General features: G+C 39.9%; 1 protein-coding gene across 4 annotated transcripts in view; it reads left to right on the top strand.

Moving 5' to 3' along the window:
* Positions 1–24,910, top strand: part of TXLNG (taxilin gamma) — a 65,530-nt gene that overhangs the window by 26,961 nt on the left and 13,659 nt on the right. For 2 of the 4 annotated variants that reach the window (XM_021680966.1, XM_021680974.2), the window contains exons 2-7: positions 4,757–5,060; positions 8,124–8,215; positions 14,852–15,022; positions 16,299–16,493; positions 19,636–19,755; positions 21,283–21,357. In XM_021680966.1, the coding sequence (XP_021536641.1) occupies positions 4,757–5,060; positions 8,124–8,215; positions 14,852–15,022; positions 16,299–16,493; positions 19,636–19,755; positions 21,283–21,357 (957 nt within the window). The remainder of the gene's footprint in view (positions 1–4,756; positions 5,061–8,123; positions 8,216–14,851; positions 15,023–16,298; positions 16,494–19,635; positions 19,756–21,282; positions 21,358–24,910) is intronic. The other 2 variants (XM_044911997.1, XM_044911996.1) reach the window with 2 other exon arrangements.

Below are 24,910 nucleotides of genomic sequence, written 5' to 3'. Positions count from 1 at the left end.
AGGACAGACAATAACAAGTGTTGGTGAGAATGTATAAATACTGGAACCCTAACACACTGCTGGTGGGAATATAAAATGGTGCAGTCACTTAGGAAAATAGTGTCACAGTTCCTCAAAAGGTTAAATGGAGTGACCATATGACCCAGCAGTTCCACTTCTAGGTATATAGCCTGCAGAAATGTAAACATATGTCTACATAAAGGCTTGTACATTAATGTTCATAACAGAATTATTCATAATAACCAATAGTTGGAAATAATCCAATGTCTCATCAACTGATGAATGGATAAATAAAATATGGTATATCCAAATTGTGGAATATTATTTGGCAATAAAAAGAAATGAAGTAGTGATACATACTACACCATGGATGAACCTTGAAATCATGCTATGTGAAAGAAGCCAAACACAAAAGGCCACGTATTATCTGATTCTGTTTATGTGAACTGCTCAGAACAACAACATCTGTAGAGACACAGTACATTAGTTGCCCAGGGCTGGGAGTAATGGGAGGGTTTCTTTTTGAGGTGCTAAATGTATTCTAAGATTGATTGTAGTGATGGTTGCACAGCCCTGTGAATAATACTAAAAACCAGTGGATCGCACACTTTAAATTGGTGAATTACATGTGAATTATATCTCAATAAAGGTTATGAGAAGCACTAATAGAACTGAAAAATGTGAAATTAACAAATTCCATCTCTCAGATACCTTTCTTATTAAAATTGATCCTAGGAGAGGCCTCAGGTTTTCCTTGGTGAAAATTACTCATTAATTAAATGATGGCTCCCCCTTCTTCCAACAAATTGCTTGCTCTTTATATTTGTGGTATGGCTTGACAAAGCATTTTCTGGTACAATGTGGATTTTATCATCATTACACTTCTGAGAAATTCTGTCATGTATTAGAGATAGCAATCTTCCATTTTAATTATTTCTTAACAGACTTTCATCAGTATTTAAAACCAATGTTGTGGTTGTGTGAACCCATTCTTATACTAATGGTTTTCAGGGGATAGGTTTAAAAATTATTTTTTAAAAATTGGGAAAAGGGCGCCTGGGTGGCTCAGTCGATTAAACGTCTGCCTTCGGCTCATGATCTTGGGGTTCTGGAATCAAGCCGTGCGTCAGGCTCCCTGCTCAGTGGGGATTCTCCTCCTCCCTCTGCCGCTCCCCCCCCAACTTGACCCCCCCAAATAAATAAAAATAAAAATTTTAAAAAATAATTTAAAAATTGGGAAAGATGATATTAACAGCACGTATTATTTTTCCTCTGTACTGCTTTTGTATAGAGGGTGGCTGTTAATGTTATCCATGTGCCCAACAGTAAATGGCAGTTCAGTATTTGAGAGAAAGTAGAGGTGGAACTAGTAGCTCTATGTCTAGTGTAGCAATAAATGGTCACTTTGCATTTAGTTTGAGATTAATATGTAGGTACTATGTTATTTGGGCATATTCATGGCTTTAAGAAGTTTCTGCAGGAATGAAATTTAATGAATGATGTTTGTTTTGAAGTTCTTGAAACTTCATCATGAATATTTTATAAATTTAATACCTATGGATTACACTTGAGTAATCTCATTCCACAGAATGCATTACATATGGGAGTGAGTTTTAAAAGTTTTTGGAAGGGCTGGGCGCCTGGGTGGCTCAGATGGTTGAGCGTCTGCCTTCGGCTCAGGTCATGATCCCAGGGTCCTGGGTTCGAGTCCCACATTGGGCTCCTGGCTCAGCGGGGAGCCTGCTTCTCCCTCTGACCCTCTCCCCTCTCATGCTGTTTCTCTCTCGCTCGCTCTCTAAAAAATAAAAAATAAAATCTTTAAAAAAAAAAAAAGTTTTTGGAAGGGCGCCTCGGTGGCTCAGTTGGTTAAGCGACTTCCTTCAGCTCAGGTCATGATCCTGGAGTCCAGGATCGAGTCCGTATCGGGCTTCCTGCTCAGCAGGGGGTCTGCTTCTCCCTCTGACCCTCCCCTCTCATGCTTTCTCTCTCAAATAAATTTTTAAAATCTTAAAAAAATAAGTTTTTCGAAGAATTTGAGTCTTTTCAATATTTCTAAGTTTTTAGGCTTAGAGTGTGGCATCAAACAGTAACTCTGAAAATAGACAACCCACTTCCCCTTAATGCATTAATTTTTTTAAGAAATGAAAGTATTGCATGCACATTATTTTATTTTTAAAGATTTTTATTTATTGAGAGAGAGAGAGAATGATAGCATGAGAGGGAGGAGGGTCAGAGGGAGAAGCAGACTCCCTGCTGAGCAGGGATCCCGATGTGGGACTCGATCCTGGGACTCCAGGATCATGACCTGAGCCGAAGGCAGTCGCTTAACCAACTGAGCCACCCAGGCACCCCGCATGCACATTATTTTAAAAGTATTACAAAAAGCAACACATTGCTAACCTTCTATCCAGAGGAAAATACTCTGTTTTGTTTCTTCCTAACTCTTGAATAGTGTATAAATTGCAACTTTTAAAATAAACTTTTCTGAAATATGTTTTACTTCAATAAAGTACACGAATTGCAAATGTTTAGGCTTAATGAATTTTCATAAAGTGAACATCTATGTTACCCGATCTGGATCAAGAAGTAGAATATTACCAAGCACCCCAGAAGACCCTACCCCCAAAAGTAACCACTCTGTTGATTTCCAGCACAATTGATTAGCCTTGCCTGTTTTTGAACTTTATATATAAGTGGTTTCCTACAGTATGGATTCCTTGGCACCTTCCTCACAGTGTTTGGTCTATGAGACTCATCTGTGTCGCTGCATCTAGCAGTAGTTAGTTCTTGTTGCTGGATGGTATGAGCATAGTACAATGTATCCCTTCTTCTGTTGATACAAATTTGGGTTGATTCCATTTTGGGGCAATTACAAATAGCCCTGCTTTAAACATTCTTGGCCTTTGGCTGCACATATGTACACACTTGGGGAAAATCCTAGGAGTAGAATTAACTGGGTTGGAAGGTATCCGTATTGGTCAAAGCGTTTTTCAAAGTGGTTATACCAGTTTGTCCTTCCATAAGCATAGTACCTGATTATCAACACTAGGCTGTAAAAGATAAGGACTTGTCATAATCTCCGCCTCCCCTGCTACATCGATACTTTAAATCATTTTTAGTTCTTCAGTTGGAAGTACTCTTACAACTTGGAATAATGAATCTCTGCTCTCCTATTAACTTTGGAAAGTAGTTTTTGTCCACTTGTGGTAAGAAAGATACTAGACACCTCCCCCCTCCAATTGTATTATTCAGAAAGGGAAGAGGCCCTCTTTCATACAGAGAGGGAATGTATACAATGTGTAGAATTCAAATTTGTGCCACATCATATGTTAAGGGGGGGAACCCATAAATAAATGGGGTTAACAATATAATAGAAGAGAGAGCAAGGTAAATTTTACTGATTTGAGAATAAAATACTAGAATAATGCCTTCACTCCCACGGCTACTATCTACATTTGTTAGGGCAGGGATAGTTGCTTAAAACGTTATTCTCAGTTTCTGTGGCTTAACGTGAGAGAAATTTATTTTTGTGCTCATCTAATAGTCCAGTGTGGGTGTTCTTTGTAAGAAGGGCAGCCTTCTTTTGTATGTACACGGGATTTAGGGGCCTAGACTGTTACTTATTTCATCCTGTGGCTGTGCCGTCTCTCAGGGTCTAGGAGATGTCTGCATTCAGCCAGAATGGGGAAGAAATGGTGGGGAAAGAATGTATGCTTCTAACAATGAAAGTCCTGTTGAAAAAGGGACAGTCATTATTTTTTCTTATATTTCATTGGTGGGAACTTTACATGGGAGTTCCACTTAGATACAGGGGGCTGGGAAATGGAGTCCCAGGCTGAGCATTTGTCCAGCAGTGCCAGCTCCAGAGGATATTGGAGGAGCAAGGGTTTTTGCTGGATAGCTAGTGAGCCATCTCTGCTGTACCATCTCTTCAAGGACAGGAACAGAATAATGTTCACTAATGGGATAATTTCATTTCTAAGATGCAGATTATTTTCAATTTTAGTATACGTGCTGCCAGAGCGAGCACGATGCTGATTATTTTAATGGTGAATTTTTATACGGAAAAAAGTTTATTTTTTTTAAAGGAAGTTTGAGTACTTTCTCTTTTTTTTAAATATTTTATTTTATTTATTTGAGAGAATGAGTTGAGTGCAAGAGAGAGCACAAGCTGGGGGAGAGGCAGAGGGAGAGGGAGAAGCAGGCTCCACCCTGAGCAGGGATCCCTACTCGGGCTCAGTCCCAGGACTCTGGGATCATGACCTGAGCCACCCAGGTGCCCCTTTTTAAAAATTTTTTTAAAAGATTTTATTTATTTGAAACACAGGGAGAGAGAGAACACGAGTGGTGGGGAGGGGCAGAGGGAAAGGGAGAAGCAGACTCTCTGCTGAGCAAGGAGCCAGACATGGGGCTTGATCCAGGACCCCGGGATCACGACCCTAGCTAAAGGCAGACACTTAACGGACTGAGCCACCCAGGCGCCCCTAGGGAAATAAGTTTAGATTTACACCTAAATGGCGTTTCTCACTTCCTTTGGTACCACTTAGTTATGTGATTTTTTTTAACTTTAATTTTCTTATACTTTACAGTTATGTCCCCCTCTGTGAAACTTAGAAATTACCATATTTAAATCAGTTTTACACATCACTAAGAAAGAAAAAAGTTATCAACCTATGGTGTATCATTGGATGTAAACATTGATTACATTTGACTTAACCCCTCTTTCCATATTTTTTCTTTTCCTCTTTCCCTGTAGTTTGTGATTGGCACAATGGAAGAAGCTGGAATGTGTGGGTTAGGGGTGAAGACAGATATGTTACACAACTCTCAATCAAATGATATTCTTCAACATCAAGACTCAAATTGTGGTGGTACAAGTAACAAGCATTCATTGGAAGAAGATGAAGGCAGTGATTTTATTAGAAAGAACAGGAGTTTGATGAGCCCAGCATACTGCACACAAGAGTCAAGAGAGGAAATTCCTGGGCGAGAAGCTCGAATAGATCCGCCTGACGGTCAGCAGGATTCAGAATGCAACAGGAACAAAGAGAAAACTTTAGGTAATAATCTGTGCTCAGTGGTTGGACATTTTCACATGCTGCTCTTTTTACTTCTGTTTTCCGCAGCACAGGTGGTTATGAACGTCGCCAGTGTTGAGGTAGATGTTTAGCTAATACATCTCTTGTCTTCAGTGGGGTCAATGTGTGTATTTACTGCATTTTGTGCAGGAGACAGATAGCAGAGTAGGAAGTCATTTTCTCTGAGTAATTAGGAATAGGCTTTCTTGACAATTTGGGGCCAACTTGGCAAAGTAGTATTTGACTTACCTTGTTTGCATCTTTAATGTAGTTTGAAATTTACTTTGAAAACTATATTTATTTGCTTGTTTTATTTAAAATCTAGTCACAGCACTTTAGAGATAACATGATGTTACCTGTAGTTCAGAAAGTGGGTTAAGACTGGCTTTCAAGGGGCGCCTGGGTGGCTCAGTCGTTAAGCGTCTACCTTCGGCTCAGGTCATGATCTCAGGGTCCTGGGATCGAGTCCCGCATTGGGGCTCCCTGCTTGGTGGGAAGCCTGCTTCTCCTCTCCCACTCCTCCTGCTTGTGTTCCCTCTCTTGCTGTGTCTCTCTGTCAAATAAATAAATAAAATCTTTAAAAAAAAAAAAAAAGACTGGCTTTCAAGGGTATGTTTTTTTTTCTCCTGCTGTGTTTGAGATTTAGGACTAAGAAAGTAGTATGTTAAATCTTGTTATGAAATCTGAAATCCTCTTTTATTTTAGCCTCGTTGCCTCTAAATTTTTTCTTAATTTTATTTATTTGACAGAGAGAGTGAGCACAAGCAGGGGGAGATGGAGAGGGAGAAGCAGGCCCCCTGCTGAGCAATGAGCTTGATGTGGGGCTCAATCCCAGGACCCTGGGATAATGACCCAAGCGAAAGCACACTCTTAACTGACTGAGCCACCCAGGTGCCCTGCCCCTAAATTTTTTATACTTAGTATACTAAGATTAACAGTGTTTGATTTGTATGGTTTTCTCTACAGAATTATCCTTATTAAATCTATTTTTCACTAACTTGGAAAACCTAAAAATTCTTATAGAAATACAAGAAATAATTTTAATTCCTTACAAACTTATTTCTTCAAAATCAGCAGCCCCAATTATATGTGTAAAAGCAGATATGGAGTCTTAAGTAACACAGAATGGGGCGCCTCGCTGGCTCAGTTGGAGGAGCATGCGACTCTTAATCTCGGGGCTGTGTTTGAGCCCCATATTAGGTGTAGAGATTACTTAATATTTTTTAAAAAGTTGCACATAATGTTGCCATGTGATACCTCTAGGTATGTAACCAGGAGGGTTGAAAGCACATGTCGGTGCCGAAATGGGTACATGAGTATTCATGGCAGCCTTTTTCATAGTAGCCAAAAAGTTGAAACAACAGTTATGCATCAACTGATGAATGGATAAACAAAATGTGTATTATATCTATACAATTAAATATTATTCAGCTATAAAAAGTAATGAAGTAGTGATAACATCCTACATGGGTGAACCTTGAAAGCATGCTAAATGAAAGGAACCAGACACAAAAGGCCACGTAATAGGATTCTGTTTTATATGAAATGTTCAGAATTGGCAAGTCCATGGAGACAGAAGGTGACATAGTGGTTGCCAGGGTCCCAGTGGGGGAGCAAGAGGGAGGGACTGCTAAAGGATATGGGGTTTCTTTTTGGGGTGATGAAAATGTTCTGGAATTAGGCAATGGTGATTGTTGCACAACTTTGTGAAGGTACTCAGTTGTACACTTCTAAGTTAAAAGGGTGAATTTTATGGTATGTGAATTGTGTCTCAAAAAAAAAAAAACCAGATGGAATAATGGGTTTTAAAATCTTGATTAAAAATTGCAGGTTACATTATGGTTACTTCTAATCATATTTAATATGTTTAGTCATCTCTTTTAAAATTCTTACTGACCTTGGGCTTTGAGAGGTTTTGTTACTGAAATATCGTGTGGATAGGAAGGTGTTCTATTTTGAAGTCAGCCTGCATTTTTTCTTCATAGCAGTCTGTGTACCACATACCAAAGTCCTTTTAATATATGTTTTTAAATGAAATATCCTATGTATAAGAGTAAACATTTTAAAAAATACAAATGGTTCCTTAAGAAGTAAAATATTATCACTTATTTTATTTTTTAAAAGATTTTATTTATTTATTTGAGAGAGAGAGAGAATGAGAGACAGCACAAGAGGGAAGAGGGCAGAGGGAGAAGCAGACGCCCTGCTGAGCAGGGAGCCTGATGTGGGACTCGATCCCGGGACTCCAGGATCATGACCTGAGCCGAAGGCAGTCGCTTAACCAACTGAGCCACCCAGGCACCCAAAATATTATCACTTTTTTTTTTTTTTTTTAAGATTTTATTTATTTGCGAGAGAGAGAATGAGAGAGAGCATGAGAGGGAGGGGGGTCAGAGGGAGAAGCAGACTCCCTGCTGAGCAGGGAGCCTGATGTGGGACTCGATCCCGGGACTCCGGGATCGTGACCTGAGCCGAAGGCAGTTGCTTAACCAACTGAGCCACCCAGGCGCCCCAATATTATCACTTATTTTAAAAGACCATTTGTCGGGGCGCCTGGGTGGCTCAGTCGTTAAGCGTCTGCCTTCGGCTCAGGTCATGATCCCAGGGTCCTGGGATCGAGCCCCGCATCGGGCTCCCTGCTCTGCGGGAAGCCTGCTTCTCCCTCTCCCACTCCCCCTGTTTGTGTTCCCTCTCTCGCTGTGTCTCTCTCTGTCAAATAAATAAATAAAATATTAAAAAAAAAAAAGACCATTTGTCTTAACTTGGACATCAATGGTTAAGCAAGGGAATTTTTAAGCCTTCAGCAAGAGTTCTTACAAATAGCTAGTGGTATTAGTGAATGAAGAAATTTGGGGTGGGGGTGGGAAGGGAGGGGTTCCTGCTAATCCAGAATTTAAAAATAGCTTTCTTTAATTTAGCTGGTAAATCTCTTATGTCTAGATACAGGCACAAATTATTTTACTCTGGATGTCAGAACCTAGTAAGTGTTACATAGAATTTACAGGTTAGACTTGATCTTACTCTTCTTGTCTTGTTAATCATCAGGAAAAGAAGTTTTATTATTGATGCAAGCCCTAAACACCCTTTCAACTCCAGAAGAGAAGCTGGCAGCTCTCTGTAAGAAATATGCTGATCTCGTGAGTATTAAATCAAGGGAGTAAGGTTCATATGAAATACAGCAAAATGTTTATGTACTTGATAAGCTTTTTAAAATACTTTGATACAGCTTTAGATGTAAAATTACATTATATTCCAAAATTGAAGAGGAGAATGTCATTTCTTGGGGCTTTTTGTTGCTTGTATGACTTCATTTTGTAAGGTGATACCTATAGGACATTATAATGCTAAGATATGGCACAGATTTTCTAAAACTCAGTTTTAGAAATGAAAAGGCTGACTTAGAAATACTCTGTTGTGATGCTGTACATGCTAGTCTGGGTGTAGTTCCTGTATTTAACTTTTCCCAAGGGAATTTTAGAGATAAAGGTTCTAGCCATTGTGATTGAAATTGTGAGTTAGATGAAATAGTCTACTAAAACAATACTTTGTCTCAGGAAATATTTATTTCACATCTACTATGTGCCAGGCATTTCTTTTTCCATCTTCTGAAGAAACTGACCTCATTTGTTCTGGGCCTATGTTATTTCAAGTAGCATTAATTCTCTTTTTAAAATTATGAAAGATGGGGCGCCTGGGTGGCTCAGTCGTTAAGCGTCTGCCTTCGGCTCAGGTCATGATCCCAGAGTCCTGGGATCGAGCCCCACATCAGGCTCCCTGCTCCGCAGGAAGCCTAGCTTTCCCTCTCCCACTCCCCCTGCTTGTGTTCCCTCTCTGGCTGTCTTTCTCTCTGTCAAATAAATAAAACCTTTAAAAAATAAATAAATAAAAAAAATTATGAAAGATGTCTCAACATGGAAACCCTGCCATCCTGTTTAGGTTGAAGAATGGGGAAGTCCTAGAACCCTTTGACGTGTAAGGGTTGTGGGAAACTTAGAATGAGTAAGTGTAATATAAATGCTAAAAATAATGCCTTTTGTGAAAAACTTACGTGAATTATTGACGATTTTTATGCATTTTCATCTGTTGTTGAAACAGTTATTCCATATCACAAATACTATTTTTTTGTCATTGGCCACCTCTAAAAATGAATTCTGTTTATTATTCAGAGAATTATGGTTACTCTCCCTTGGTTTATGAAGGGGTGTGTGTATATGCCCACGTAGCTGGCATTCAGCACCCTAGCACCTTCTATTCAGAGCAGCAGGAAGCCCTGTGCATCAGTATGAATGGCCTAGAACAGTCACAGATAAAAAGATGGAAGAAAACCCAGTGTTGGTCAGATTGCTGGCTTCAGGAAAGGAACTCTTCCACTGTCTGTGGAAGACCGTTCCTATTGGTTCCATCCACATGGGAATCCTGCAAGAAGTGGTGGAAAAAGAAGACACGAAAAAAAAAAAAAGGGAAGAGAAGAGTGAAACACCAAAAGCAGTGTAGAGGATTAGCTAGCTGCTTGACCCTGTACTGTGACAAGGCAGACAGCCACGAATAGATTAGAAGAAAGGGCAAATAGTTGCCTAGGGCCGTCCTCAGATTCATCCATATCATTGGGACTTCTGTTAAAAGGCACATTCTGATTCGCTGGGTCTGGATTGGGGCCTGAGAGTCTGTATTTTAATAAGCTCCCAGGTGATGATGTTGATGTTGTTAGCCCTTAGATCACACTTTAAGTAGCAGGGGTCTAGACTGTTTTTGTTTGTGGCTTTTATTGTGTATGTGTGTGGAGGTGGGTATGGTTATTTTTAAGTCCCAGTAATAATTGCTACATTCATTTTAGTATGTGTGACATATTGAAGACTTGCCTAGTAGTAACCTCTCTTTGATTTAGATTTGTGCTGAATGTATGAAGGATGAAATGTGTACCATTTTCGGAAAATGTTCTAAAGCTTTATTTCTTGAAACCACACTCATTTCTTTTAAAAGGTAGAGTATATAGGTTATGTAGCAGTGAGACCATCAATGGAGTAGCCTCTTCCTAAGGGTTATTTAGAAAATTTCCCTTTAGCCATCACTGCCCTCTGCCCTTTTTGTGATAGCATCATCTGACATCATTGGTGCTTGTGGCATGGATAAGTAGAAAAGTCCTGTAGAGCAGGTGGTATGGCGTGTTGCACTGTAACTGGGATTGTCCACTGGGGAGACCTTGTGGCCTCCCTGTTTACCAGATAACATGGGTTCTTGAAATCCTCACATTTCACTTCCTAAGTGTGGATATACTAGGTTTGTAACATGTTTTATTTTTTTTTTTTTTTAAGATTTTATTTATTTATTTGACAGAGAGAGAGAGAGCGAGAGCAGGAACACAAGCAGGGGGAGTGGGAGAGGGAGAAGCAGGCTTCCCAAGGAGCAGGGAGCCTGATGCAGGGCTCGATCCCAGGACCCTGTGATCCTGACCTGAGCCGAAGGCAGACGCTTAACGACTGAGCTACCCACGTGCCCCTGTAACATGATTCTTAAGTACTTGTTATATTATAGTGCTGTTCTTTCCCATTCCTGAGTCAGTTTGTGTAGATTATTATTATTATTATTTTTAAAGATTTTATTTATTTGTCAGAGCGGCAGGCAGAGGGAGAAGCAGGCTCCCCGCTGAGCAAGGAGCCTGTTGTAAGACTCGATCCCAGGACCCTGGGATCATGACCTGAGCTGAAGGCAGACGCTTAACCAACTGAGCCACCCAGGCATCCCGTGTATAGATTATTATAGTGTAATAATAAATCTTGATATCTGCTGGGGTAGGTGTGTATATTCTTATTACTCTTTTTGTTAGAAGTATCTTGGCTATTCGTGGCTCTTTATTCTGTAAAATTTTAGGTTCAACTTACTGGGAAAAATTAGGGGAAAGAAACACCAGTTGGGGATTTAGAAGAACATTTCATGGATTCTCTTGGTGCATTTGGGGGAGAGTTGCCATCCTCATGAAATTAATGGAACTTAAGTGTATATCCTGGGGCACCTGGCTGTTTAAATTGATGGAGCATGCAACTCTTGATCTCGGGGTCATGAGTTCGAGCCTCATGTTGGGTGTAGAGTTACTTAAATAAATAAAGTGTATATCCTTATGGGAAAGAAATTAGATTCTTATATATCATACTACACGATGATTAATTCCAAATGGATTAAGGATTTAAATGTTAAAAATTAAGCTTTAAAAATTTTAGGGACGCCTGGGTGGCTCAGTCGGTTAAGCGTCTGCCTTTGGCTCAGGTCATGATCCCAGGGTGCTGGGATCGAGTCCCCGCATCAGGCTCCTTGCTCGGCGGGGAGCCTGCTTCTCCCTCTGCCTGCCACTCCCCCTGCTTGTACTCTCACTCTCTCTCTCTCTCTAGCAAATAAATAAATCTTTAAAAAAATTTTTTTTAGATATTTAGGGGTGCCTGGGTGGCTCAGTCGTTAGGCGTCTGCCTTCGGCTCAGGTCATGGTCCCAGGGTCCTGGGATCAAGCACCACATCGGGTTCCTTGCTCGGCGGGAAGCCTGCTTCTCCCTCTCCCGCTCCCCCTGCTTGTGTTCCCTCTCTCGCTGTGTCTCTCTCTGTCAAGTAAATAAATAAAATCTTAAAAAAAATTTATTTTAGATATTTAGGTTTATTTAGATATATTAATAAATATTTTTCTAAACATGGGTTAAGGGTTTTTTTTGTTTTTTGTTTTTTTAAAGATTTTATTTATTTGACAGAGACACAGCGAGAGAGGAAACACAAGCAGGGGGAGCGGGAGAGGGTGAAGCAGGCTTCCCGCTGAGCAGGGAGCCTGATGTGCTGAGCAGGGAGCCTGATGAGCTGAGCAGGGAGCCTGATGTGGGGCTTGATCCCAGGACCCTGGGACCATGACCTGAGCAGAAGGCAGACGCTTAACGACCGAGCCACCCAAGTGCCCCTATTTATTTATTTTAGAGAGAAAGAGGAGGGGGCGGGGAGAGGAAGAGCGAGAACCACAAGCAGACTCCCCGCCGAGCACGAAGCCTGATGTGGGGCTCCATCTCACAAACCTGATGAGACCGTGACCTGAGCTGGTATCAAGAGTCTGACACTTAACTGACTGAGCCACCCAGGGGCCCCAAGGGAAGGATTTCTTTTCTTTTTTTTTTTTTTTAAAGATTTTATTTATTTGACAGAACACAAGTAGGCAGAGTGGCAGGCAGAGGGGAGAGGGAGAAGCAGGCTCCTTACTGAGTAGGGAGCCCGATGCGGGACTCGATATCAGGACCCTGGGATCACGACCCGAGCTGAGCAGACACTTAACTGACTGAGCCACCCAGGCGTTCCAAGGGAAGGAATTCTTACAACACAAAAAGCATTATCAGAGAAAGGATTGCAAAAATGGGCTGTGTTGAAATTAACTTTCTGTTCAGCAAAAGACACTTCAAAAGACAGTGAGAAGTCACATTAAAAAACTGGGAAGAAGGGGCGCCTGGGTGGCTCAGTCGTTAAGCGTCTGCCTTCGGCTCAGGTCATGATCTCAGGGTCCTGGGATCGAGCCCCGCGTCGGGCTCCCTGCTCGGCGGGAGGCCTTCTTCTCCCTCTCCCACCGCCCCCTGCTTGTGTTCCCTCTCTCTGTGTGTCTCTCTCTGTCAAATAAATAAATAAACTCTTAAAAAAAAAAAAATTAAACCCTGAAGAACATATTCCAACAAATACAACCAACAGAATATTTAGTTTCAAGAATATGTAAGGAACACCTACAAATGAATATGAAAAGAACAAATAACCCAACGGAAAAATGGGCAAGAGACATGTAAGAGGCATTTTATAGAAGTGGAAAAACATGAAGATACAAAAATAACATAAAGGTACATAAACATATAAAGAGATGTGTGACTTTATTAGTGATCAGGGAAATGCAAATCTGGACCAGAAGGAGATGCCATTTTATGTCCATTGTAGGGGCATAAATTAAGAATTCTGATTGTACTTAGTTTTGGAGAGGATGTACATCTATCTACATGATCTCTTATAAGTCGCTGATGGGAGAATAAATTTGCCAGCCACTCTCGAAAAGAGTTTGGCATTGTCATGTGAAATAGAACATTAATCACTGCCTAGCAGTCCCACTCTTAGGTTTGCACCCAGAGAAATTCTTGCATGTGTATAGCAGGAAACGCGTAAGACAGTGTTCATATCATTCTAAGTAATCAAGTCTGGAAACAACCCAAATGCCCATTGACTTGAGAATGGATCAGTAAAGTATGTTGTGTGTGGTATATTTTTTAAGTGAGATATCATATAACCAGTGGGCCAAATCTGGCGAGGCCTGTGTTTGTACTGCCCACAAGCTAAGAATGGTTTTACATTTTTAAAGTGTTTTAAAAAAAAAAGACAACGATGCAACAGACAGAGTATGTGGCTTGCAAAGCCTAAAACACTTTTTGGCCCTTTACAGAAAAAGTTTGCTGTTCCCTGATCTGTGCAGTTGATTTGGATGAGTTCTAGCAATATAATCTACAGCTGTGCTGTCCAAAATGGTAGCCATTAGCTACATGCGACTATTTAAGCTCAATTTAAATTAAAGAAAAAATTCAGTTCTTCAGTTGCACTAGTCACAACAGAGTCAAGATAACTGAAACCAGAACGGTTCTTTTAGGACCACACACAAATGAGATAAAAGAGAAGAGCAAAGGAATTGTGAGCCTGGGATTCAGGATTGTGATTACCTTGAGTCCGAGAGGGCAGGGGGGTTGCCGCTCTCAGTGGAGTTACAGATAGTATGTACAGACTGGAAGCCTCTTGCAGCTGTGCTGTGCCCACAGTCATCTACGATTACTTTGCAAAAGTAGGAAACAAAAACAAAACTATTTTTTCTGCAGGAATTTCTGTAAGGATGTTTCTAATAGCTGTAAGCATATGGCATGTAAGGATGCTTGGTGTGTTTTGATAGGCCACAAGGTGTCACTCTTGCTCCTGAAATTGACTCAGCATCCTTGCTTTCTGTGAAATGTCAGTAAGTCTTAATCTGTTAGTGTTGATTTAACTTTGAAATATACTTATATGCTCCAAACCTAAAATTGCAGCAACTCCTCTTTCTCACAAAGAACCCCGAGTGCTTATTCTTTTTTTTTTTTTTTTTTTTAAGAGAGAGCGTGTGCATGTGCCCGAGCTGAGGAGGGAGTGTGGGCAGAGGGAGAGGGAGAGAGAGAATCTTAAGCAGGTTCTACACCCAGCATGGAGCCTGGTGCGGGGCTCCGTGTCAGAACCCAGAGATCATGACCTGAGCCGGAATCTGGAGTCGGACGCTTGACTGACTGAGCCACCCAGGCGCCCCAATGCTGCTTATTCTAATTTGGAGGACCATTTCAGTAGAGTAGCCTGTGTGTGTTTTTCAGAAAAATAAAACTCGATTGTGTTGGCCTCTAAAGTTTTTACAAAAACAGCATTTTTCAAAATTTTTAATAAAAGATTAAGGGGTGCTTGGCTGGCTCAGTCGATAGAGCATGTGACTCTTGATCTCAGGGTTGTGAGTTTGAGTCCCACTTTGGGGGTAGAGTTTACTTAAAAAAAAAATGGATTAGGATTGTTTTTTTCCCTACATTTGCTTACTTTCCTATCACAACTGGAAGAGAGAAAAGGTTGGCAGAGTAATATGGCACAAAATAATTTTTAAAAAATAGACTGTAATATTTGGTTTTTGAAAATGTGTTCCATAGTTCTTAGTGTAATTTCTCCAGCCATAACTCAAAGGTTTTCATTGTACTTCCTGATTGTAAAGTGCTTATTAATTTTAGCTGGAGGAAAGCAGGAATGTTCAGAAGCAAATGAAGATTCTGCAGAAGAAACAAGCCCAAATTGTGAAAGAGAAAGTTCACTTGCAGAGTGAACACAGCAAGGCTATCTTGGCAAGAAGCAAACTAGAGTCTCTTTGCAGGGAACTTCAGCGTCACAATAAGACATTAAAGGTTAGTTGGTTCACTTTTCTGTTTTTCAGGAGGGACTGACACTGACTTAGCTTGTTCTATAATCACTTTGTACCTATTTGAAGTAAATCTTTTGTCTCTACATGGAGACAGCAACCACTTTTCTACTGTTTTGCTTGGCCTGATGGTTCTTAATGAACCTCATATATGGTCATGGGGAATCGAATTGAGATTGGTATTTAGACAACAGCTTATCTGCCTGGAGCCCTGGCTTAGGAAACTCAGAGTTGCCAATTTTCTGCTGAGCACTGAGGTAGTTAATGACCACGTAGGAAAAGCTGACGTGAATGAGGAGCCGAGTAGAAACAGACTTGAGGCAGAGACTGAGTCTGGGGAGGGAAAACATCTGCTGAGCTCCGTAGGGGCTGTTCACCAGCTGCATGGCCAGACCACCCTTGCCTACCCCCGAGTACCCAGTGGCTAAGTACTTTCAGAATAGCACTTAAGCCATGGCTGAAAAAAGGAAGAGGGAGCAGGTACCCAAAGATGAACTGGTGCCAGCAGGGGAAGAAGGAAAAGGAGCCAGAGACGTGGAGGTGGGCCTGTCCTCATGTACAGTTTTGGTATGATTTTGACTGAGCAGGATCTCTCATCAAACTGCCCCAGCACAGCAGATGCCCAAGGTCCTAGAATCCAGGAACACTCGGGAAATGGATCTTCACCTACTCTGGGAGCTTTTGAGTTAGTTTTTTCTTTGCTTTTGAACCCTTGGATTTAATTATTCACTAAAGTAGGTGGTATTTTTTTTTTCTATAGAAAATCAACATTTTGATTAGACGGATAGCTGTTTAAACACGTGAAAGTCTTTTAACACTTGTATCTTTGGCAAGTGATGGAAGTAGTCCCTTGCCTTCTAGGGGGTCAGGTGTACCCAGAAAGTAAGCTGCAAGAAGGGTCTCTCTCGTCAGGCTGATGTAAGATGCCGCTGTGTAACTGGAGAGTGTTCGGGAACGTACAGTGGAGGGAGCTGGCCACATGGAGAAGCTCCTTGTCTTTCAGGGTAGTCCGTTTAATTAATTTTCAGTATGGTGAATTTTAGATTGGATGTAGCCTCATTTTACAGCAGGGCAGCTTGCCTCTCTTATTATCTACTCAAGAAAAGCTGCTTGCTTATTAAATGAGCACTTTCTGGTCACAAATAAAGGGAAGGGGAATCAGAGTTCAGAAGCAATAAATAAACCCCCGGAGCAGCAGAAGCTTTTATGAGCATCTTCTGTATAGGTCTATACCATTAACAGAAATTATTTTGGATAATAAGGAAGAAAATATGCAGCAGGCACGAGAAGAGGAAGAAAGACGTAAAGAAGCCACTGCACACTTCCAAATCACTTTAAATGAAATCCAGGCACAGCTGGAACAACATGACATACACAATGCCAAACTCCGCCAGGAAAACATTGAGCTGGGAGAGAAGCTGAAGAAGCTCATTGAACAGTATGCACTGAGAGAGGAGGTAAAGCCATTTTATTGGTTTAGACAGCTTCTCATTATCAGCAAGGATTTTTCACCATTCACTACCAGAGTAAAACTACCATCACAGGATGTTTTAGAACTTTTATATCTGCATAATGGAAGTTGGGTTTTTCTTAGGAAATCTTCAGCCACCGTGAGAATGGGAGTCTTGGGGATCATCACTTAGATAGTTGAGGAGTCCATGGGTTTGGGTAGGGTGAGGCAATTTCTTAGAGAAGACTACTTGTCTTCCATGTGGTACTACAAGATTAAAGTTTTGAGCATACAAATTTTTCCCCTTGTCTAGACTAATAATAAATATTTGGCCCCAAATATGCACTAATTCAGACATCTGTGATGACATGTACAGTCTACATTACCATTGTGTTATACCTGTGTTTTAGATTTTTTTCTTTTAATGAGGGTTTTATACTATTTGAGAGGGAAAAATAGAACCTATTTCTAAACTCTCATACCCGTTGAAGTAAAAAGTTGATAGGAAGGATCCATGCCTGCTGATCTTGGTCATTGGCCTCCAACTAAGACTTTTTCAATCTAGTCAGGAAATTCAGAGGTGTCAAAAGCAAATAGGTGGGCGCCTGGGTGGCTCAGTTCTTAAGCGTCTGCCCTCGGCTCAGGTCATGATCCCAGAGTCCTGGGATCGAGTCCCACATCGGGCTCCCTGCTTGGCAGGAAGCCTGCTTCTCCCTCTCCCACTCCCCCTGCTTGTGTTCCTGCTCTCGCTGTCTCTCTCTGTCAAATAAATAAATAAAATCTTTAAAAAAAAATAAAAATTAAAAAATAAAAGCAAATAGGTGATGGCCTGTTTTTTGTTTGTTTAGTTTGTTTTGTTTTGTTTGTTTTTTTTAAGGTTCCTCCTTTTTAGAGGCCAAATGGGCAGGATTAGAGGCATCAGGCTTTTTATTTTATTTATTTATTTTTTTGTCAAAGAAAATGACATTTACTTCTTTCATGTGTTTATATGCTAAAAAGTTTTATTTTCAATTAGCCATTGTTAGTTTTTGATGTAATGTTCAATGGTTCATTAGTTGCATATAACATCCAGTGCTCATCACAACACAGGCCCTCCTTAATACCCACCCCCCTCCCTCTGTAACCCGCAGGTTGTTTCCCCGCGTCCAGAGTCTCTCATGGCTTGTCTCCCTCTCTGATTTCTTCCCATTCAGTTTTCCCTCCCCTCCCCTCCCCTATGGTCCTCTGCGCTATTCCTTATATTCCACATATGAGTGAAACCATATAATTGTCTTTCTCTGCTTGACTTATTTCACTTAGCATAATACCTTCCAGTTCCACCCATGTCATTGCAAATGGTAGGTATTCATCCTTTCTGATGGCCTCAGGCTTTTTAAACAGTGCATCCCCTGCCTTTGAAGTTAGGGAAATGTGCTTTTATGTGTGTTGTAACCCTACACAAGTAGGTTAAAATAGCTGATTAAAGGAAAAAAAAAAAAAAAGATTGGCACCTCTGTGGGTTACTGTATCCAGTTTTGAAGGCAAACTTCAGATCATACTAAGAGTCCTACATTCAGCCCTTCAAAAACTTATTTTTTTTTTTTAAAGATTGTTTATTAATTGAGAGTGCGTGTGGGGTGGGGGGAGGGGCAGAGGGAGAGGGAGGGAGAGAATCCCAAGCAGACTTCATGGTGAGCACGGAGCCCAACGTCAGGACCCTGAGATCATGACCTGAGCCAAAATCATGAGTTGAACGCTCAACCAACTGAGCCACCCAGGAGCCCCTTAATCACTCTCTCTGCCTTCTGCCCTTTTTTTTTTTTTTTTTTTTTAATGGAGAATTACAAACTTAGAGAGACTATGTCATCTGGTTTTAGCAGATGAAACCATAGTTTCAGCTTTATTCCCATCGGCTTGCCCTGGGTTATTTTGATACAACTTCAAGGTGTCCTATTTCATTCTGTTCATGTATATTTGAGGGTGTACCTCAAAAAGATAAGGATCCCTTTTTAAGCACAACCATGCTATCATTTTCACACCTAACAAAATTAACAGTAATCACTTAACGTTAAATATTGAGTCATTGTTCAATTTTCTGTAGTCCCCCCATGCTTTTTTTTTTTTTTGAAGCTATTTGAATCAGGCTCTAAATAAAGTCCATCTGTTTCACTGGTTGATCGGTCTCAAATCTGTAACATGAAGATTTCCTCTTCACTGTTTTTTTTTCTTAGAGTATTTATTGAAGGAACTTTTTTGTCCTAGAGAATAAATTTTGTATTAGATTATAAAATCCTTAATTTTCTTAAAATTTTTCTTTTAGTTTTGTTTAATATGGCAGTCTGCCACATGATAGATGTAGAAAACTTGAAAATTAGATATGTTCAAATCAAATTATATGTGAGCCGTCTTATTTTGAACGTTATCAGATGTTCTTTGGTCAGGAAGAGTTACTCTGTACATCTGAGACGAGATGTTCTGATGACTTTATTGTGGATAAATAACCACTTAACAATTTCGTTTGGAAATCATAATGACATTTTAGCAAATGTCTAATATGTGTTGGGTACCAGGCACCTTACACAGCAGAACCACCACTTTGGCATTTAGAGCTGTGCAGCGAGTGTGGTTATCTGTGCTTGGAGGAGGGAAGTGAGAATCAGCAAGGGAAAATCTGCCCTGGGCCACACACCAGCCAGGATTTGACCTGGGGCCACTCCAGTTGTCACCGCATGCTGCTCCCAACTGAGAAATTTGGGGAAATTTAAAGGGGAGAAATATATCCAGGAATTAATGTGTTTGATGTATGGGTTTAACAGTTTGATCTCCTTATCCATCTTTTTCTTGATACACTTTGAGCCTCATTTTCGTTGTAGGGCAGAAATAGGAAGTACAAGTGTGTGGTTAATGAGGCTCCTTGACAGCCCACCTCCAAAAGGGAGGGGGGTACAGGGTAGTAGTGGGAAGGCTCCTTTTCTGCAAGTGCAGGAGGGCTTGCAAGGTGATGTAAAGCTCACGCTTCTACAAACTCGTGGACCCAGTGTCTTCAGCTATGGTGGCATTAGCAGGAAAAGCTGGGTTAAGAATAAGCAAGGTATTGTAACTTGTGTTGTTTCCTCATCATTGTGTTCCTTTTTCATTAAGTGATGTAAGAAATTTTACTTCTCCCATAGCATATTGATAAAGTGTTCAAACATAAGGAATTACAGCAACAACTTGTGGATGCCAAGCTTCAACAGACGACACAGCTAATAAAAGAAGCTGATGAAAAACATCAAAGAGAGAGAGAGTTTGTAAGTTCTCTTTCTTAAAGAAATTGTCAAAATTGTAACCAAAGCCATTTAAAATACTTAAACTTATTCTACATTAATAGAGCGCCTGGGTCATGCTAATTGGTTTCTTGTTCTAGATTGAGAAGGGCATGTGTGTATTAGAAAGTATTTGGCTTTTTATTTCTGTTTAACTTTTTTTATACAGAAGACCACTGGAGAGATTAGACCAAATTATTGGAAAGACCTGCACTCATTTGACTTTTTCATGCTTATAATTATTTCACTTCTTTGGTAATGGTCACCAAGTTCAAGAATTATACCAGTATTTAGCACATTAAATTTGGCAGCTCAGCTTAATATTGAGCTTACCAAACACTGGTCTCCTATATACTGTGATATTTTGTTTACAAACAAGTAACTTGAAACTAGGGAAACTGTTTGTCTACTTACTCTGGTATAATTTTCTGATAAAACTTTAACAGAATTCTCTATACCTAATCACTCAGCATCGTTCCCAGAGTGTATGTTCAGACTATATTGCCTGTCAGTAATTGTGAATACAGTGGAATCTCATTGGGTATGTATATTTAACATATGCAAATTCAACTTTATGTGCTTAACCCCCCCCCCAAAAAAAGTGAGAAATGATTATGGCAATGAGGACTGTTCATCCAGCTTTCACTCAAGTAGCATAGGCCTTGAGGCGAACCTGGTATGAAGACTCTGAGTGGCCCTCATGTTGTGAACTTAACATGCTGAGTGTGAGTCTAGGCTTAAGAGAGACCTGTTTTTCATACAGCACCATCTTCTGTGTGAACTGATAATGCTATTCTGTGTATAATTGAAGAAACAGTTCTTTGCAAAGTGGAGGTATAAATTTCATATATTCACACACATATACATACATTGCACGTATATACTTTGTAGTTGGTTTAATGACTTTTTAGGGCTTATTTGGACTACGTGTGTGACCTTTTACTTCAGGGGCTGAATTTCAATAGTCTGTGTTACTATGCAATTTCACTATATAATTTTCTTGAAAACCCAAGTATATAAATTAAAGCTCTCATCCACTTCTGCCCTGCTTTTTAAGAAGTGATCGGAAACTGGTCTCTGATTTCATTGCTCTGCTCCATACCCTTTCACTCTGCCTCATCTTGACTCTCAAGGAGTAAAGTGGCTTTCTAAGTCACCTAGATAATGTCAAGATTCCAGATTAGATTTCTGCTAATACCAAACTTGTAATTATTTTCACCTGAAACATAACGATTTAGCCCTGAGTTTTGTAAACCTATTATTAGGCCTCAAGGTTACTCTTTCTAAGCAGTAAAAGATTGTTCCAACATTCCTGAGTGTTAACAAGTAGAACAGATTGAAGATAATAGGTAATGAGCAATTGATGTAACCGAAAATTTTATCTATAGACTTACAGTTCTTGCTAAAATAATGAGTGGAAGGATTAAGCCTAACTGTCTCTCTGGTCATTTGACATTATAGTCATATTTGTAATTACTATTAGTATTTTGCCAGAATGTTTCTGTTTTCTAGTTATTAAAAGAAGCAACAGAATCGAGGCACAAATATGAACAAATGAAACAGCAAGAAGTACAACTAAAACAGCAGGTAACTTGACAGGAGGGGATAGTAGCATTTGTTTAAAAAAAAAAAAACAAACCTATGGTTCATTTGATATATACCTTGAATCTTCTCTAAGATGCTTATGCTTGTTCCCAGCCAGAGCCAGCCAGAACTGAGAGTAGATCACGTGTCCCTCTTGGAGTTTTCCCCTTCGTTTAGGGTAACCAGCTCATCCTGATCTGCCCAGGACTTTTCCTGGTTTTAGCACTCAGAGTCCCGTGTCCCAGGAAACACTTAGGTCTCAGGCAGACTGGGACAGTTGGTGATGCTGTCTGCAGTGTCCCCTTTCCAATATCCCAGGTATTTCCTCCCTTTCTCAGTCTGTTTCCATGTGTGTCTGCTAATTTCCAACGAAAGAAAAACTGAGAAGTTTGCAGATTGGAGCTCTTTTGTATTAAGTTGAATTATATGAAATTGCTGATACGTTGTTGACTTACAAAAATGGCAGTTTCATATAGTTGAACCTAAAATCTTCAGAATTTTGTGCTGTGAGCACATAACCCATTTTAAAAATTGCCTATTAACCACTCCACTCTCAGAGCCATGGAGATGGTGATTTTAATGGGGGCCTTCCCTACTTTTTCTTCTCTTTTTAAGTATATGATACATTATTGTTAAGTATGGTCACCATGCTGTACATTAGATCCTCCAAACGTATTCATCTTATAACTGAAAATCTGTACCCTTTGACCATCATCTTCGTATTTCCCCTTCCTGTCCAGCCCCTGACAACCACCATTCCACTTTCTATTTCTAGGAGTTTGGCTTTTTTAGATTCCATATGTGAGATCATACACTGTCTTTTCTCTGTCTGGCTTATTTCACTTAGCATAATGCCCTAAAGGTCCATCCATATTATCACAAATGGCAAGATTACTTTTTTTTTTTTTTATGGCTGAATAATACTGTATTGTGTATTTATACCACATTTTCTTTATCCATTTATCTGTTAGTAGGCACTTAGGCTGTTTCCATATCTTGGCTATTTTGAATAATGCTGCAGTGAACACAGGAGTGCATATATATCTCTTTTAGATAGTGATTTCATCTTCTTCAGGTATATACCCAGAAGTAGGATTCCTAGATCACATGCTAGTTCTGTTATTAATTTTAAGAAACCTCCATATTGGTTTTCATAGTAACTGCCGATTTCCCTTCCCACCAACAGTGCATAATATTTCCTTTTTCTCCACACCCTTGCCAACATTTGTCATCTCTTGTCTTTTTTATAATACCCATCCTAACAGGTGTGAGATGACATCTCATTGTGGTTTTGATTTGCATGTCCCTGAGGAGTAGTGGTGTCGAGCACCTTTTCATGTTCCTGTTGGCCGTTTGTATGTCTTCTTTGGGAAAATGTCAGTTCAAGTCTTCTGTCCATTTTTAAATTGGATTATATATTTTTTTCCTCTTGAATTGTATGAATTCCTTATATATGTTGTATGTTAACCCTTTATCAGGTACATGGTTTGCAGATATTTTTACCCATTCCATAGTTGCCTTTTCAATTTGTTGTTTCTTTTGCTGTGCAGAAGCTTTTTAGTTCAGTGTAGTCCCACTTGCTGATTTTTGCTTGTGTTGCTGGTGCTTTTGGTATCATAACCAAAATTTCCAAGACTGCTTTCAAGGAGTGTTTTACCTATGTATTCTTCCAGGAGTTTTATGGTTTCAGGTCTTAGGTTTAAGTCTTTAATTTTTGTGAATAGTGTTAAGAGAGGGGTCCGGTTTTCCCAACACCATTTATTGAAGAGACTATCCTTTCCCCATTGAGTATTCTTGGCTCCTTTGTCAAATATTAGATGACCATATTGTATGGGTTTCTTTCTGGGTTCTCAACTCTGTTCCCTTGTGTCTCTGATTTTATGCTGGTAGCATACTGTTTTGATTGCTTTAGCTTTGTAGTATAGTTAAAAGTTTGAAGTCAGGGAGCATGGTGCCTCCATCCGGTTTTGTTCTTTCTCAAGATTGCTTTGGCTATTCTAGCTCTTTTATGGTTCCATTCAAATTTTAGGATTGTTTTTTCTATTTCTGTAAAAATACCATTGGGGTTTTGATAGGGATTAAATATAGATGGCTTTGCATAGTGTGGACATTTTAATAATTACTAACTTCTGATCCTTGAACACAGGATATCTTTCCACTTTGTGTTTCTTCAAGTTTTTTCATCAGTGTCTTAGTTTTCAGTGAGTAGATCATTTATATCCTCGGTTAAATTTATTTCTAAGTATTTTATTGATTTTGATGCTATTGTAAATAGGATTGGGTTTTTTTAAATTTCTTTTTCAGATATTTTGTTATTAGTGTATAGAAATGCAACTGATTTCTGTATGTTGGTTTCACATTCTGAAACTTTACTGAATTTGTTTTAACAATTTTTTGGTGGAGTCTTCAGGATTTTCTATATATAAGATCATGTCATCAGCAAACAGATACAGTTTTACTTTTTCCTTTCTGATTTGGATGCCTTTAATTTTTCTTGCCTAGTTGCTCTGGCTAGGAATTCAAGTACTGGGTTCGGTAAAAGTGGTGAGGGTGGGCATCCTTGTCTTGTTCTGATCGTAGAAGGAAAGCTTTAAACCTTTCACAGTTGAGTATGTCGTTAGCTGTGGGTCTGTCATGTATGGCCTTTATTACATTGAAGTGTGTTCCTTCTGTACCCAATTTGTTGAGTGTTTATATCATGAATAGATGTTGTATTTTGTCAGATGCTTTTTCTGCACCTATTGAGAAGATCATATGATTTTTCTCCTTTTTTTTTTTTTTTTTTTTTATGTTATGTTAGCCACCATACAATACATCATTGGTTTTTGATATGGTGATTCACGATCCATTGTTTTCGTATAACACCCAGTGCTCCGTGCAGTACGTGCCCTCCTTAATACCCATCACCGGGCTAACCAATCCCCCCTCCCCCCTCCCCTCTAAAACCCTGTTTGTTTCTCAGATCCATAGTCTCTCATGGTTCATCTCTCCCTCCAATCCCCCTCCCCGTTTTTCCCTTCCTTCTCCTAATGTCCTCCATGTTATTCCTTATGTTCCACAAATAAGTGAAACCATATGATAATTGACGTTCTCTGCTTGACTTATTTTACTTAGCATAATCTCCTCCAGTCCCATCCATGTTGATGTAAAAGTTGGGTATTCATCCTTTCTGATGGCTGAGTAATATTCCATTGTATATATGGACCACATCTTCTTTATCCATTCATCTGTTGAAGGGCATCTCTGCTCTTTCCACAGTTTGGCTATTGTGGACATTGCTGCTATGAACATTGGGGTGCATATGGCCCTTCTTTTCACTACATCTGTGTCTTTGGGGTAAATACCCAGTAGTGCAGTTGCTGGTTCATAGGGTAGGTCTATTTTTAAATTTTTGAGGAACCTCCACACTGTTTTCCAAAGTGACTGTACCAATTTGCATTCCCACCAACAGTGTAAGAGGGTTCCCCTCTCTCCACAACCTCTCCAACATTTGTTGTTTCTTGCCCTGTCCATTTTTGCCATTCTGACTGTGTAAGGTGGTATCTCAGTGTGGTTT

This window comes from Neomonachus schauinslandi, chromosome X, assembly GCF_002201575.2.
Source record: "Neomonachus schauinslandi chromosome X, ASM220157v2, whole genome shotgun sequence".
Classification (NCBI taxonomy): Eukaryota; Metazoa; Chordata; class Mammalia; order Carnivora; family Phocidae; genus Neomonachus; species Neomonachus schauinslandi.
This window is presented reverse-complemented; position numbering and strand designations above follow the sequence as displayed.